Here is a 17,205-nt window from a genome sequence, read left to right as displayed (position 1 = left end):
CCAGGCCGCTGTTCCTAGCATAGCTGATGGGGAAGTGGGCGGCTGCTGCTGTCGCGTTCCCTGTTCTCCCAATTCGCGTGGTTTGTTTAACATCCGAACCGGGCCGGCATTAACATACCGGAGGCCCCCCCTTTTGCTCTCACGATACGTACGTACGTCCATCGACGCTGTCGAACAGCACCACCACCCCGCTCCCCATCTTCAGGCATCAAACAGATGAACCTGGAACGTTGCATTCTGGTCGCTTGCTCGCACGACCCCGATTCAAATGCTGTGGGCCCCTCGCACTATGAAAAAGCTCCACAGAGCGGCCGACACGAGGCTATTCCCTTCCTGGACTGCCATTCGAGGTACGCGATCAAGCGTGGGGTCATGGCTCTTGCGGGACCCCATGGCGTCTCCATCGCTCGACAAGGGGAAATTCGTTGTTGACTCTCTCTTTCTCTCTTCCTCTCTCCATGGTGCGAGGACCACGGCCGGCCTTCTCAGACCATCCTGCCAAGGTTGATGTCTGCGTGCGTGCCGCGTGTGTCATTCCGACAACCTGGAAACTTGTCAAGCTCCTGAATGACCAAACCCTGCGCACGCAATGGCTGGCATGGGTACCTGGACTTGATGGCTGATTTCCTCCCGAGTGTTTGGCGGGTGTTTTTATCCGATAAGCCTGCGAATCTACCCGCCTCTGCTGCCTCGAGGGCTGGTCAGCATCACAGAAGAACAAAAGTCCCAAATTGTTTGCCTCTCACCGAGCTGTTGAGACAGTCGAAATCCTCACCGACGTCGTTTCACGCCGCAAACGCCATCCCGTCGATGCGTCTAGATGCCAGAGGAGCCTTTGCCGCCAGGTTGCCACAATGATGGCCACTCGGTTCGTGGGCCTTGCCGGTCATTGCCTGCCCCCTTCGGCATGGATACTTGACCTGCATCCACATTGTTTACCGAAATCGGTAAATGCTCTCCCTTCCGCTCTTTTTGTATCATGGATGCATGTAAGGGTACGGCAAAAAGTGATGCGATCGCTGCAAATGTGCATTTTTCCAACCCGACTGTCAGCGACAGCTCAGACTCGTCTAAAAATGCTAAATTCTGGCAACGCAGATGCGATAAAAAAAAGAGAGGAAAGATTCAAATAAATCCTGTAGAATCATATGCGAATATCCCAATGTCTAAATCCCGGTAGGCAACGCCAAAGACACCTGCGGTTATGTCGAGTCACATCAATCGCGGGCGTCGCCAAAGAACACCGAACCATTCCCGCCATAAACCCTGGAAACCTCCATCTCACTTGAGACCGTTCCACAACGCACCCACATGCCATGGTACGCAACACCCCATTCGAAGCTCTGTCAAGGATGACTGACACCCGCCAGATGAAGGTCGGCCGAGTCGCGGCCATTTCCCGAGCTTTTTTCTTTTGATATTCTCCAGCTCGTCAGGCCGTACGGGATCTGCAGCGGCAGGCATATTTTCGGTCCATAGCGCAGCACGAGGGCGCATATCGCGAGGCGTTGGCCATGTTCGAGCCATTCCGGTGACATGGCATAGTGCCGTGGCGTCTTCCCAACTCATATCAGGTCCTCATGTGGTGGTGTTCGGCTCCCTGAGGTCGAGTAACTTCCTAGCTGTGATTCAAGACGTCAACGCCAGGTCCCGAGCAAGGACCAAGAAAACTCACTGTGAGCTCTTGCCCTCCTTCTTCCTGCCACTGCCATTCTTCGAAGAGACCTTGCTCTGGCCTCTGGTCTCTATCCGGGGGAAAAGTCCGTCGAACACGGCTCTCTGCTCTTGGCCTTTGCCCTTGGTATCGGGAGAGGTGCCCTTGGAGCTGCCACCGTAGTTGGAATCCATCTTGTTGCTTGAGGTTCTGAGAGCGGCAATCTGTAAAGTCGATGTAAGAGCCAGTGAGGCGAAGGACGGAGCAGTTTCGACTCACGGTGGTTTCTTGAAGTTTGCGCAAGAGGTCGCTGGATGCTTGTTGACTGTGGACGGACGGAATGGTTGCTGGAGATGGCGATGAGCTCATGGAGTTCTTGAGAGGTTGTTGACTTTGCTGGCTCATCATGAAGGTCGCCTCGTCCGAGGGTTTATATCTCCAAGATGATGAGGGAGAGAAGACAGAGTTCTGCCCGTCTTAAGATACAAGACGAGAATAGATTGAAGGAAAGGGACTTTGGGAAGTCGAAGAACCAGCCTTCCTGGGCGAAGCTGTCATAGCAACTCAACAGTCTCGAAACACGCCTTGCCGAAAACTAGGCAGAGAGTTCCTGGCCTTGTGGTCAAAGTTCAACCTCCCACACCCTTGTCAGGCAGGCAATATACTAGGAAGGGATGTCTCTTGATGGGTATAATCTGCCTGATGGACCCGTTTCTAGAACCAGCGTCATTCCTTCCAGGAAGAACTTTTGGGGCTATTCTTGCTTGTGTTCTGAAGTCAAGCACATTTCGAGGAAGAAAAGAGCAGCAGAGTTGTGAAAGGGAGGGATAGCAAAGCCACTAGGCTGCGGCAGAGCATGTTCAAGGTGTGCGGTCACAGCCATGACTGCCCATGCGTGTAAACCAAAGTCCCGTCGTGACAAGTCATGTGCCTGGTAGTCCCGGGAGTACCAACACTTAGCGAGCTAGGATTCCCCTTCGATGTGGGTAATTGGCTGGACCATGCTGGATCTCCCAATGTGGTTTGGTCCAAGGTCATCTGTCTGATCAAAGCCCGACCAATGCGATTCTGAATGGCCTCAATTCGAAACTGGCCAAAGGAAACGCCCGTTGTGATGCTGGGTGATGGCAATGTGACCCAATGGCCTGAGAGGGACTGATAAAGCCAGAGATCATTGTAACCCCGGGATTTGAGTAATACGGAGAGAAAAAGGGACTTTCTCCTCTACGCCGCATCATGGCATGAAGCGTGCCCTACTTGAGCGTAGGGCTGAGAGGAGCCACCCAATCCAAAGCCTGCGTGCAAACCTGAGGATGGCTGGACGGTGATGGTTGCGGCCTGTTTCGCACGCGGCAACGGCCAATTCGGCCGTGATCCTACCGGCGCCGATTTGAAATCGGGGAGTCACTATCAGCGGCGTAGCAACGTGGAATGACGAATATCAAGTCATATGGGCAGGTTTTGCCATCTGCGGATGGCCACGAGGCGTCTTTCGCCGTTTGATGCCGCAGCTCACCTGCGGCGCTTCATCGCTTTCGCAATATGTCGGGCGCTCTTTGATTGCGATGCTCATGTTTGCGCGCAGATAGCATGGAATAACATCTCGGGGCGGGCTTTCTCGTTCTTGGTAGGCGTTCTGCCTGTTGTTGGCTGTCTGTTCTGTTGGTTTGGGGGCGCAAACAACGTGCCGATTGTTGGTGCAACCGAACATTGGCTGAGTGCGGCGGCTTGGGGGGAGCGGCCGCTCCAGCGCCAGTGTGCAGTTGATGAGAGATTGGTGTGCTAACCGCGATGGAACCCATGGAAGCGAGGCATGCAAGATGCATGGCGACTAGCTCACTCCAGGCAGCATTGAAACGGTGGTCCTCAGAGAAATTGCCGCGGAACAAGAATTCTGCAGCCTGGAAATAATCGGCCACAAATGCCGGGGCTGGCTTCAGGTCAATCGACAACCGCAACAGGCAGCAGGTTTGACGCCGGAACGTAGAACTCTTGTTGCGGGCCGTACATCGTCGTCCGGTTTTGCACTTCTCCGCTGGGTGTTCCTGTTTGGCCTCATCTTAGGGGCTGAAGGATCACCCTGTACCGGACATCGACTGCCCATGAACCAGGGCCACGGAATCTTGTAACCATTTCTGGCGCCGTGGTCCATGCAATGTACAGTTGCAAGATCCACCCCTTGACTGGGGGCCTTCAGGCTCTGCGTTGGTTTAATCAGCGCGGGAGCCAGGCCTGGCGGGGAGGCGGGGGCCGGTTTTTCTGAACGGTCTCCGGGCGGCATAACGCAGGGAGATGCACCGGGGCTTCGCGGATATTGCTGCGCATTCGGCGTACGGAGGAGAGAGTCATTACGAATCATCTGTTGGTTAGGAATTTAGGAACCAGGGGAGCCGTAGGGAGGACTTGGGTTGGCAGGTATTGCGCATGCTCAATTCCAGATCTCCTCGGCCCTTGGTCTAGGACTCTCTGAGGATATCATCCTTGTCGCTATGCTGCGTCTGGAGATCTTGCGCTATGAGCGGCCGCCCTCGCATACTGTCTTGTCCACTTGGTAGCTAGCCCGAGAGATGGGCATCGGGATACGGACCAAGAGTGGGAGCCGTGAACCAGGCTCCTGAGGTCATTGGGAGCCAGGCCTTAGGCCGGTGACAAGGCCGGGGGCAGGACGGACGGGACGACAGGCGATTTGACCCGACTGACCGGCTTTGCAGAGGATTGAGCGCGCTTCAGATGGAGCAATAAGCAGGCCCCGTTGCAGGTGGGACTTCCTGGGGCTCTGCGGCCGCTGGTCAACGGTTGCATTCCACTCTTCGACGATCGAAGCAACCCGTATTAAGGACCAATCAGCATTGAGGTTAGGCGAAGGCAGCACCATTGGTTCCAAACCACATGCTGTCTGGTGGTCCCCATCTCTGCATGTTCAAAACGGGATAGCGAGCTGGTTGACGTCTCTGCTCCATCGAGCAAGCGGGTTAGTCGTCCTAACATCCGCTTCGTTAGGGTGCTGACCTAGGGTGACAGGGCAGCCAGGCCGCAGGCGAGGTCCAGAAGCACTGACCTGCGCTTAGATGACACCCGCCTCTCCACACCTCCGTCGTCGGGTAAGGAGGATAGCTTGATTTTCTCCATCCAAACCCTGACTTCTGTCGACCTTCCCGTGAGGCAGCAGCATTCTCAAATTGAGACAATGTTGTAGAGGTGCAACGGCATCTACCGTCCTAATTCCGGGGCAAATCCGAACCGGAGAACTCATTTGGAATCGAACCGTCGGGGTTAGGCATCTTGGTTGTTAGCGGTGCGCAGCGGTTGTTGATCTGGAGGGCTGTGGCAGAGGCAAGAACCGCTTCCATCGAGTTGGCTGCATCTTTTCCCGCATCCTTGCATCCTGAGAGTGATTCCAACAGGACGTCTCCGAATTAGGCTGGGCTCTGCAGCCCAGCTGCAGCTGGTCAGCAACACAATGGTACGACGAGCTTCAACGGTCAACCGTCGTCACCACCCTCCACCTGCCAATTGTTGAACAGCCACACACGCACACTGCCATCTGACGGTGATTGATCGCCCGCTGCTCCCTGTTGTCCCCCTGCCCTGCGAACCCTACACCGTCCCCACCGACGAAGACGCACCCCCCTGTTGGTGGTGAAGGACTTGGCGAATGGCGAGTAACACTTCTTGGGGGAGTGGGAGTCGGGAGCGCTTCGGCGGGTAGGTGCGGTCGTCCGCTGGCAACGATGGGGACGAAATGCAAGGTCTCTTTGCAGAGCAGCGAGTGTCACTCTGCAGGGGGTGACTGCTGCCGCTGGGAGAGGGGTGCAATTGGGTCCAATAACGGACACCACCAGCCCGGCCATGCTGCATGGATGGGGGCGACGAATGGAGCCTTGCCGGGCTTAGCGGTTTGTCTTCTCGCTGGCATATCCCCTTTTCGTTCTTGCTTCAAAAACTCATCCAACCGCTTCCCCGCGTTCCGTTGAGACAACATTTCGTGGCGATTGTTACTTGACGGCTTTTGATAGAGAACAACTTGAGCATCCTGTGCCTTCGTCTGGCGCGTTAATTTGTGGATTTGTCGCGGTCTCGGCCCCTAAACATTATGAAATCATCAGCAGTGAAGGCACCCAACGGCCCCGTGCCGGCGAAGAGGAAAGCCTCTACCGATTCCGAGGCTGACGAGATGACAAGTCCTGGGAAGTCAGCAAAGCCGCGCAAGCGCGTTCCCGCTGAGATCTGGGAGACCAAGCGCCCAATCATAACGCGGCTGTACCAGGAAGAGAAGAAGTCGTTGAAGGAGGTGATGGAAATCATGGAGCGAGACTACCATTTCACCGCAACGTAAGTTGTACACTCATTCCAGCTTGTGAGCCTTGCTTACGGTGTGTATAGTGTCAAGATGTACAAGTCCAGAATTTGGAAATGGGGTCTCGACAAGAAGCTGAAGGGAGATGAAGTGTTGGCCATCATGCTGCTGCAACGTGACCGCGAGGCTCTAAAGCGACCAACAGAGTTCAGGATACGAGGGCAGCCCGTCGACATGGAGAATATCCAGCGGTACCTCAAACGTAACCCGGGTTTGATGGCCAAGTTCAGAGCTGGGCAGACGCCCAGCGTCCAGACAGCCCTCGAAGTTACTTGCCGAACACCTTCACCGCCCCCGAGTCCCCTCAGAGCCCTGGCCCCGACGACAGAAATGCAAAGCACAGAGCAGGTGCTGTATCTGTTCCGGGACTATATCGACGGTTCTTTCTCGTCCGGTACCTGGTGGTGCGAGTACGACGTGGAGTGTTCGAGCATTCGCGCCCCGCAGACCCTGCAGAGCGACGAAAGCAACGAGTTGTTCGAAAGGGTTGTTGCGAGCTTCGCTCTGGTCAACCGCTGCATGAGATGCGGTGATCATATCGATATCAACCGAGTTCTCGGCCCGGCTTTCGACACACTGAAGAGGCTTGTGAGCTCCGAAACCCCAAATTTCGTTGCGAGGACCATTTCTCTGCTTTGGTACCTGGAGCGACACTACAAGCATGATCTCCTACGACTGGTCCTCCATTACCTCGCAGATCTGATGCCGATTGTGTTGGGACCGCATCATATTCTCGCGCACATCTGGCGGAGGCTGGCAATGACCGAATTCTCGTCATACTACGAGCTTTCCATGAGGTTGTATGAGTTGTTGGTTCCCGAGATCGAAGGTCGCGTTGGGTCGGCCAACTACTTGACGTTCCTTCTGTACTGCGACTATCTCGACTGTATGCATGGTAGGAGGACTGCGGAAGACTGCGAGTCGGTGATTAGCAGCCACATATCTCGGAGTCAAAGGTCAGGGCGGGAACACCTCTGGCTTGAAGACATGGCCCTCTCACACGCAGGCCTACTCGCAACCTGCAAAGAGAACCAGGGGCGCCCGGACGAAGCGATTGCGGTACTGACGGCGCACATGAACGCGTACAGTATGGCCAACGACCAAGAAGCGTCGCTCCACCTCACTCTGGGCGTCAAATATTATAACATGAACAACGACGTGGCTGCCATCGCGTCCTTCAAGTCGGCGGCACGCGTTGCCCTGACATCGGACGGAGACGAGCGGATCTGCGACCTGGCGCTGTCAAATTTGGAGGCGTCATTCCAGAAGATGGACAAAACGACCATGGCCAACCGAGTGCACCAATACCGAATGGATCGTGTTGCCAAGTTTGCAGAGAAATCAGCGTTTTTGGAAAAGGGGTTCTCCGACGATTATGACAACGATAGCGACGACGTTTCCATCGAACTCGATGCCCTGCCGGAATGGCTGTGGAAGTGTGACGATATCGAAGACGAGCCTGAAGTGTGGTCTGATTTGGCGCCGTTCACCTGGGACAAGCAATCACCAGCTTCCTTTGCTGCTTATCCTAGTGGCGCGCTGGAGTGGGCAAACACTTCCCAGCCCGAGTCTCCCGCCGTAATATCGACCGAATACTCTCCCCGAATCGAGAGCCACTTAATCGATCCGGAGGTTGAATATCTATACGCACAGGCAGGCGGGGTGCGGTGAAACGACCCATCAATAAGTTGTTTGTGATGATATCAAGACACCAAGTCGACGGCTCCGTTCGATCCTTTTGCTTTCTGCCGCTCCTGGAGGCCCCGGGGCTTCGTGTCGGCGACAAGTCGGAAAAGCAGTCAAGATGCGTCGACGCGTTGGTGCTTGCGTTCAGGCACTAGTGCCCCAAGGAAGAGACGCAAGGCAAAGATGCTCGATTGCGGCGCCAGAAAGATTTCGAGATATTCCGGGAAGTAGTGGTTCTCTCGGCCTTGACTCGCGGGAAGCATCAGGTCGGAAGGCTGTTGGAATTGAGGAATGCACAAATCTCGGAGGCGGACTTTACGTGTCGACGTAGTGGGTGGAAGGGTTTCGAAAGACGATTGATCGTTGGAGACGTCGCTTGAACACAGCGTTCGAACGGTGATCCCTTTGTCGAGGAGGCGAGACTGTCCAAGCGAAGCAAGTCCAAGAGCGGCTACTGGGCCAGCTCTGGATGCTCGAGGAAGGAAAATGAACGCACAACAGGTGAACTTCTTACTTGAAGATTCTTCAAGTCCAAGGCAGAAAGCGCGATGGTAGTGCAAATCTTCCTGTAGGAACGTCATGGAAGGAGCGTAGGAAGGCGCCTTCCCCCTCTCGCACCCAGCATTGAGAAGGAGCAATGCGAGGAAAGAAGCAGAAAGGGCAGGAAGGAGCATGTAATTGCAGGATTTAACATCGGCAAGCGCAACCAAGATACCACTCTGTCAAACTATTGTACAGAAAAAAAAAAGATAAGAACAAAAAAACACTTGAACTCTTCCAACCGTAATGAGGCTGCCTATTTCTGACACGCAACACGACGAGACCACGTACGTCCAACTCCACTGATTCACAAATGAAGAAAACTTGCCCCAACAGGCAAGATATTTTGAAGAATAATGGCAGCCTACACAAAGATGTCGGTCAACGAATCCGCGGACTCAGTTTTGCATTGCTAATCCGATAGATAGGCACGAGACTGGACGCCACTGAGGGGTCCCTTCGCTTCTGCACATTGTCAGCACAACGCCATTGACTGCTGCCTCAAGGTCACCATTCCCGCTGCCTACAAGCCTACGTGTCGAGCATGAGGTCGCCAGACCTGCTCTGTATCCCGAGATCGAAAATGACGCACCCCTCAGGGACCGGTCGAGGTCTGCCGGCTCCGAGGTCTCGGCGCCGTGTGCCCATTTTTCGCCCCGGAGGCATCGTCTTGCCCACCGGCTTCGGCGTCCCTCGGACTCCTAGGACTCGGTCATGGGCACGGAAGCACCGGGAGAGCAGAAAAATCAGTGCCAAGTCTCCGCCTAACGCACACGTCGATCTTGATGCTGGTGCATGCAGCAAAGACGAGCACACGGCTCCAAGACGTCATTATGCGCAACTGTTACGCCGGTAGACGCACATTGACGCATCGCCAGGCTCCTTGTCTGACAAACCATTGCACCAACACTTCCCAAAGCGTTGGTCTCGAGTCGCGGCATTGGCGCGTTGAGCTTGGGGTTACGGAATCCGAATGCACCAATGGGTCGCACCACCGGGCCATCGTGGGTGCATGCAGCCAATCGACGGCGTCCCTGGCGAACGTGGAGGGAGGGACATGGCAGGACGATCTGAGTGGCTGGCGGAGACAATTCAGATTGAATGTCTGGAGACACGGAAGCTGACGGACTCTGAACCGCGTCCAATTCGAAGTATTTACGTGATCCGGGGTGCGTTTCTCCTCCATGCCGTGCTGATTGAGCGCGTACGTTGTGCGGCCAAGCGACATTTTCTGGTGTTCTCGGGCTTTAGCCGTTTTGCCGGACACGAAACGGAGGTCCAGCTAGACTCCGTCCCCCCTGCGTCAACGGACGGTGTTGCCATTCCTGCCGGGAAATGGCCGGTATTGCAACGCCGAAGCAGAGATAAGATCATCGCACGATAGCTGTGCAGTGATCGATCGTGCAGCTCATCCACTCTCACCGGCATCAAGGGAGATTGCCCTGTTTGACCGAGATCGGTCTCGTGGTCCTGCAGAGACCTGACTCTTTCTCATCCGTCATTTAGACCGTTGGAGGCGGGACAAAAACAAGGAAGCACCGGCAACGATCAACGGCGGCCGCGGCGAATGACTCGGGCGCGAACGTTGGTTGTTGGACTGTCACGCGCGAAGAGGGAGGCTGCCACGCGACATGTCGCTGGCATCGTCGAACGCTTGCGTTGGATGTGTTCCAGCAGTGCCCAGTGCGCGGAAAGGACCAGGACGAGGAGACTGTCTTGCTTAAGATATCCGAATGTATCGGGTCAGTTGGCGGAAGCCTCATGTCTTCCGAGACAGTTCATGTTGCGGCGGCCCAACACCAATAGCAGCGCGACACCAGCAACTGGGTAGCACTGGAACGGTCCCGCCTTGTCCCGCGCAGACTCCAACGAGGAGATTAAATGAGAGCGCGCATGCTTGGTGCATCACTAAGAGCAATGGCGATGACGACGGTCTCGAAACATGAGCCCCAGTGGGAGCTGGCTGAACTCAATTCCATGCGGCTGGCCCAGAATGACGAACCGTTGGCGGCCTGGATTGGGGTAACAAGAAAGAGTGCGTCTTTGATTGGGAGTGCCAATGGCAGGCCTATCTAATGGCCGAATGCATGCACATGGGAATGTCAGACGCCGGTAGGTGCAGACGCAAACTGCTCAGTGCTAACAGCTTAGATGCGCTGGCAGGTTGAAAACGAAGCTTGGAGTCTCGAGGAGCCCACGGCGAACGTTTGGAACGGAGCACAGTGCCAGACTCGGGGAAAGACGGTCTCGTCGTCCTCGCTTCGAGGTCAGCTGTTAAGAAGAAGGGCGACGGACGAGACCAACAGACAGGGGCCGGACGGGCACAGCGGGACGGGGGAACGCGCAGTCCAGGCCCAACCAGTCAGCCGGTGTAACCTGGCAATAATGGAGAATTAAACAACGGGACGCTGGATCCAGCACAATTTGAAGGTGGGAACAGTTCCTCAGCCGGGAAGCCCAAAGGGGTTTAAAGGGGAGCGGCGGCAGCGCTGGGCAATCTTAAGTCGTCCGCTCCGGGGCCCTTTACAGCGTCGGGCTGGCCCTATGGCATTTGAGCGTTGGACAGCCCAAGGCGGGCGCGGTACGGGCTGGGTTGAATCTCAATTAGATACCTTGCAGAGCAGGTGGTTTGTCAAGGTTGTGGACGGGTCTCCCCACCGTGGACGTCCACTTTGCTGAGGTGGTGCCTGTCACGGGCTGTCGCGCAGGCTTCGCTCCCACCTGGATGCACTGTAACGTAATATCCGAGGGGCACATCACCTTGGGGCACCGAAGGGGGGCTACGGTTACGGGCATTGCATCGCTGCTGTGCTCAGGCTCAGGCTGCGGTTCTGGGTAGGTGACGGGTGTGACTGGTGACACGACTGACTCTCTTGTTGCGGGGGAAGTTGTGCTGGGTAGTGGCCGGAAGTGGGAAGTCAATAGTTTGGGCGATTCAATCTCGCCTACGGGGCCGTCAATATCTTTTGGCTCATGCGAGGCGTTGAGTTTAAACGGTCTGGGCCCTGAGCCCCTCCGTTTCGACTTTTTGGCCTTTTGTTTGCTCGTTGAAAGAAATTCGAGACGTGGTGTGAAAGAGCAAAACGCGCGGCAAGCCTACCTTACGAAGTCAGCCCGCCTTTGTGTAGACTTGGACGCACGAGGGAGAGCTTGGCAGAGGGCGGCGCGGCCAGAGGCAACGTGGGCCGGCTTCACCATCGCCTCTGCATTGCCCATCTGTGTGGAATGACTGCATGCCTGGGGATGGAGAGAGGGACGGAAGGAGGGAGAGCACAGGAGATGATTAGGTACCGGGCGGAAGGGCACAGCAGATGGGAAGGGTTGCAGAATGCTGTGAGACGGCACACAATACGGCGCGGTACTACCAGACCTTACCTTACTCTGTTGCCCAGGCGTCACTGAGGAAGAAAGAATCGAGAGAGTCAGAGGAGAGAACCGAATCTAGACCCTCGAAAGGACTGGAGTGCACCTGGACCGCTCGGCCCGTTCACGAGAACTGCGCCGCAGATTGTCACCCGTCACCGGCCGTCTGTCCGTCCGTCCGTCCACCAGTTCGCTCGTAGACGCCAGCACGCCCATTCCGTGTGTGGGCTGCTGGGCCACGAAGCACACACGAGGTTTGTGACGTGTTAGAGGGAAGGTAGGGGGCAAAATGTGGTTGTAAAGTCGTCTGGAAGCTTGGGATGTCTGGCGTGATATTGGACATTGATCGTCCTCTTCTTTGTATGTGTACCTGACCAGTGTTGATGGCTGATTGATTAATTGAATGAATCACTGGCCAGTTCGGGTAATTGTGGATCTGGGCTGCCATTCTTTGTTCCCTCCCTCGCGGCGAGGTGCAGCTCAGGGCAATTAGCGATAGCAGTATCTGTAATTAGGCGTCCATTTTGCTTCTTCTGTTGCTGTTGCTGCTGCTGCAAGATAAGGTACGTACGGCTATTTAGAGTAGGTAGGGTGGGAGCGGCTCCGTTATCTGCGAGTAAGCAGTGCGTCAGTTTCGGTAAGGATATTCGCGTAGGTTATATCCGCAGATAGGTGATAGGCATCTGCTGGTATTGATATCGATATCTGTTGGGGGGCGCAATCTCTTCTTAATCTTGCAGCACTTGAATTGCCGAGTGGTTGATCATGCCGAAGGGGGAAGAAAACGAAAAGAAAAGAAAACAACAAGAGACCAATTGCTCGATGCTCGATGCTCGATGCTGAATACCAGGCGACATGACTGTGGAGTATCCGTCAGGAACCTTGGGCCGGATCCGCAGTGGTATTGAATCGAATCCGTTCGGCGGCCGGTAACTCAAACGGCTGTCGGTGTTATGAGTTAGTTATGAGCTCCAATACGGACGGACAGACAGTGTGCGTGTTCCGTCGAGGACGAGCACTGTCTGCCGTCCGTGTTGCTGCTGATTGGCCGGCCGTCAATTGCTGACACAACGACTCTGGCAGCCGCACCGTCGAGGAGCTAAGCCGTAACAGGTTCCGTTTCGAAGGGTCCTCCTCCAAATCTTTCGTTGGCTGCAGCCATGTTCCCTCCACGCTCGGCCTCCCTCCCTGCACTGCGCCAAACGCCTGCATCTGTTTTTTGTTTCTCTGCCCTCGCTCCCTGATGCTTTTCGACAGACACTCTTGCAGGCACAGGCACAGGCACAGGCACAGAAGAAGCAGAACGCAGTGCAGCAGCCACTGCTCAATCCCACTGTCGCTGTCACTGTCACCATCACTGCCACTGCCATTGTCCTGCAGCTGCCATTACGACTGCTGACGCCCTGAGCCTCGTCCTCGTTGCCCGTGTTCTCGTCATAGCCCCCTCGTTTCCTCGCCTTTCCTTTTTTCTTACCTACCTTAAGGTACGGGACCTTACCGAATACTACCACTCACTAGACTACCTTACTTGCTCCTTATGGTCTCCCTCTCCCTCTCCTTTCGTTAACCCCCTCTCCCCTACCGTGGCCTTCCAGGTCCTGGGCTTTCTTCTTTTCCTCCTTCCCTCCCTCTCTCTTCTGCTGTCTGCCCTGCAAGGGATCGAGTCAATCCGTCATACGCATTGAGAAAGGTTATTCCAGCGCCAAGGTTCTTGCTTCAGTGAGTTTGTTCATCCCGTCCCCCGTCGAGTCCCCCAAACACCACGCACGCCAAAGACCACCCCCACGGACGGACCGTTTCCACATCAGACTCAAGGCAGACGGTCTACGGCTACTGCAGTCCAGATACCTTGCAGTCCAATCCAGTCCAGTCCAGCCAGTCCATCCACTGTCTAAAGGGTCGGCCGGACCCCGACCAGAAAAAAACCTTCAAACTGACGCTGGCCCGGCCTGTGGGCGCCGTGTAGGTACTTTTTTACCTTGGGTTGGCTAGTCCACCTTACTGGACCTAAACCCACCCAGGCTCGACCTAACGCCGTTCCGTCCCCCGTCCTGTCTCTCCCCCCGACGCCTAACGCCTACGAATACGTCTACTGTTTGACGGGAGGATACGGGTGTCTTGGGTCTTGTTCGAATACACACGGTGCACCGTTCACACCTACCGTACCCAGCACCGTCCCACGCCTACGAATCGCAGACGGTCGCCACCCTCCCATCCATCCAGCTGATAACCTCGCGCTTTATCCCTCTTCCTCCTTTCCCCCACGACCGCCTGCAACTGCAACTACTGCTGCCGCTGCTGCGTGCGACTGCGACTCGCCGACTCGACTCTTCCTACGACACACGCACGACCGTCGTCCCGTCTTGTCTGCGTCCAACACACAACGCACACCACACCGTACCCACCACCACCTCCAGTCCACACGTTGCATACGTATAATCATGTCAAACGGTCCACCCCAGTCCTTGCCGCCGCCGATTCACACGGAACACCAGAACAAGGTTGATGGGAGCTCCGACCCCGTCGCCTCAGATACACTCCTCCGCAATGCAGACTTCAACAACGACATCTCCTTCCCTTACATCGTCACACATCCCCAGATCCAGTTCCGCACAACGACAATAGCACCCTCTCCGCCCTTGTCCGAGTCCTCCTTCCAGCAACTCGAGCCTCAATCCACATTAACCACCAGACCTGGCCCGAGTCCGCTTGTCACAAACAACAACCTGCGAATCCAGACCGACGACCTGCTCCCGAGCCTGCCTACCCGCTCCGACAACCACCCCGTCTCCGTCTACGCCACGCCTCGCCGACCCAGTGCCGGCCTCACACACAAGACATCGTCCTCCAGTCTGAAGCCCGTATCGAGAACCCCCAGCTTTAAGGCGGCTGTCCACAGTCTCGGCCCCGCCTCGGCCACGAGCTCCTGCCTGCCCAGCCCGATTCTATCGGCTATGAGCGACGTCACCCCGTTGCCCTCGCCGTTATTATCAGGAGACTCTCCGGGCCCTTGGAAGCGTCTCGGTGCACGACCACCCTCGCGGGATATGCCCAACCCCACCCCAGATTCCGTGCTGGTCTCAGCAACCGGCGAATCAATAGCAGCCGCCCTCGCCAACGCTTCAAAACGCAAAGTCTACGCTGGTCTGGTTACAGAAACCACCGATGGATCAGGCGCAAAGGTGACCCTCAACGCCAAGCAGGAGCACGCACGCAACCGCAGCATCAGCGAGTACATCCCCGATCCGAATTACATACCGAAGCGGCACATCACCGTCTCTGGCTCCCACGTCAAGCCCGAAGCCCAGGAGTCCGCCACAGAACCTCATATGCGCCGCGAGCTGAACCTCGCAGAGTCCAGAGGTTTGACCCCCGCCATCGCCCAGCCGCCGACCCCACCGCCGAGCGAGTCTTCCAAGGACTCGAGCGACTCCACCAGCAAGCCGAAAACAGCCATTCCCGAGTACTTCGAGGCCTTCGACCGCCGCGACAACAAGAGGAGGAGATGGAGGGCAGTTAAGACCCTGGGCCAGGGCACCTTCAGCCGTGTTATGCTGGCGACGAGCCAGATGGATGACGACGACGATACGTTACATCCCGACAGCCTCACGCCAATTTCAGAAACGGGACCGGCCAGAAAGACCCTTGTCGCAGTCAAGGTTTGCGAGCATGGCCCTAGAGGTGGAGCAAGCGAGGACCGCATCGAGATGTCTCTCAAGCGCGAATTGGAGATCATGCAGAGCATCAGCCATCCGTCGCTGGTACATCTCAAGGCGTGGAACATTGAGCCCAGCCGCGCCATTCTCGTCCTCGGCCACTGCCCAGGGGGCGACCTTTTCGATGTCGCTACGGGCCACCGTCAGGTTCTCAAGCCGACGCTGTTGAGGCGGATGTTTGCAGAACTGGTGGGCGCTGTGACATACCTGCATGAGCGCAGAATCGTCCACAGGGACATCAAGCTCGAGAGTGGGTGACCCAGGTTGTGACAGCAAACTCAAAAACCATACTGACAATACATAGATGTGCTCGTCAACCTGACTGCACCCGAGCTGGCGGATCCCTCAACGGACTGGACGACGTACCCGCACTCGGTCATCACCCTGACGGATCTTGGCCTGTCCCGGCGCATCGCCGACGACGAAAAGCTCGAGACCCGCTGCGGGTCGGAGGACTACGCGGCGCCCGAGGTCATCATGGGCTTGCCCTACGACGGCCGTGCGACGGACGCCTGGTCCCTGGGCGTTCTGCTCTATGCCCTTCTCGAAGCCCGCCTGCCGTTCGACCCGTACCCTAACACCATGGACGGCCACCGCATGCGCAGCCGCACGAGCCACCGCATCGCCCGCGCGGAGTGGCGCTGGATCGATTACGCCGGAGAAGACGGCGACCACGAAGGCGACGAGGCCAAGTTCAAGGAGCGCGGCCTCCTAGGGGCCATGGAGATCACCGAAGGCCTGCTCCAGCGCGCCAGGAGTAGATGGACGCTCGAGAAGGTTGCAGAGAACGAATGGGTAAAGGGCGCGATCCAGGTGGAAGGCGGCATTCGTTTCCGCGAAGAGGTCGCCGGCGCAGAGGTATGATGACAGCACTCCGTGGGATTTCATGACGGGAACCAGGTTCGGGATATGTTATCGGTTTGAGATGTACGAGTAGGAGGAACGGTTGGCGGGCGGGCGGTGGGCATATCGGGGCATCATACCACATGCTCTTTTCGATGGAGGGCATTGACATCTTTCTTTCATTATCATGTTCGACGCGAGAACTATTACTCGCCCACGTAGGGTTGGAGCATTCGCTTCCTAGGGACGACAGAGAGAAAGTCCCCCTTTCACATCTTTTTTCTTCAGACATAGATTAAGCCCACGACGAAAAACTTAGACCTGGCCAGCGAAGGTGTTGTTATTATTTTTGGAGACGGGATTTGTTTCATTTTTTTAGTTGTACAGTTATTGGGGCCGTTGGCTTGCCCGTTATACTTTTTTCCATCATGATCGTGTGTCTTCCAAGATACGTCGATCATGGTTGCTTATGTTTCGAATACCCAAAACAACCTTTGACTTCTCGGACTGTTGTCTCCGGACTGTTGTGTCACTGAGTCTTGTCCCGTTTTGGCGTCGGGTGTCACAGGTCAGTCATCTTTTTTGGCAAATGCTTTTTGCGTGGCGCCGTCTGTGAGGTGCCGCCGATCCGGTCCATGCGGCTCATGACGTTGGTCAAGGGACGATTTTGGAGAGGGCCGGACTGGAAGGAGAAATGGGCAGAAGGGATCAAAAAGGTTGAGTCTGGACTGGGAGTGAGGGAATGGGAAGGGGAAAGGGGAAAGGGAAAGAAGGCCACATGGGAAAGGACGGGTTCCTGGGTTTAGACCGTTTCTGGCGGGGAGGAAACACGCGTTACGTGTAAGTGGCCGTTTCCCCGTCCTTTGTTCGGCCGGTTTAGGGGAATGCTGTTTCTTTCCGTTTTTCTTGGTCGGGGATGTCCGTCAAAGGAGGGGCCCTCTGGGCTGGCTAGAGGGCAGCGAGCTAGGCGTTTGTGGGGTTGGTTCAGTTCGGGTTTCTATATTTGTATTGCGGCGTTGTCTTCTCTCTACGGTGAAAGAGGGTGA

At 56.1% G+C, this 17,205-nt stretch overlaps 3 protein-coding genes across 3 annotated transcripts; 2 read left to right on the top strand and 1 right to left on the bottom strand.

The window, feature by feature from the left end:
- Window positions 1-1,671: 1,671 nt before the first annotated feature.
- CGCS363_v008088 (uncharacterized protein) lies at window positions 1,672-2,059 on the bottom strand (the record flags this gene model as incomplete). Its single annotated transcript, XM_036639937.1, has 2 exons — window positions 1,672-1,878; window positions 1,934-2,059. The coding sequence occupies 2 exons, from the start codon at window positions 2,057-2,059 to the stop codon at window positions 1,672-1,674; spliced, it is 333 nt and encodes a 110-aa protein (XP_036494770.1).
- Window positions 2,060-5,747: 3,688 nt separating this feature from the next.
- On the top strand, window positions 5,748-7,682 carry CGCS363_v008087 (uncharacterized protein; the record flags this gene model as incomplete). The annotated part of the gene is made up of 2 exons (XM_036639936.1): window positions 5,748-5,986; window positions 6,038-7,682. The coding sequence occupies 2 exons, from the start codon at window positions 5,748-5,750 to the stop codon at window positions 7,680-7,682; spliced, it is 1,884 nt and encodes a 627-aa protein (XP_036494763.1).
- A 6,359-nt stretch (window positions 7,683-14,041) lies between these two features.
- Window positions 14,042-16,180, top strand: PRR1-1 (Serine/threonine-protein kinase PRR1; the record flags this gene model as incomplete). The annotated part of the gene is made up of 2 exons (XM_036639935.1): window positions 14,042-15,566; window positions 15,621-16,180. 2 exons carry the CDS (start codon window positions 14,042-14,044, stop codon window positions 16,178-16,180), a joined length of 2,085 nt encoding a protein of 694 aa, XP_036494762.1.
- Window positions 16,181-17,205: the final 1,025 nt, after the last annotated feature.

The sequence above is a fragment of the Colletotrichum siamense genome (assembly GCF_013390195.1).
Source record: "Colletotrichum siamense strain Cg363 chromosome Unknown KSG_Cg363_contig05, whole genome shotgun sequence".
Lineage (NCBI taxonomy): Eukaryota > Fungi > Ascomycota > Sordariomycetes > Glomerellales > Glomerellaceae > Colletotrichum > Colletotrichum siamense.
This window is presented reverse-complemented; position numbering and strand designations above follow the sequence as displayed.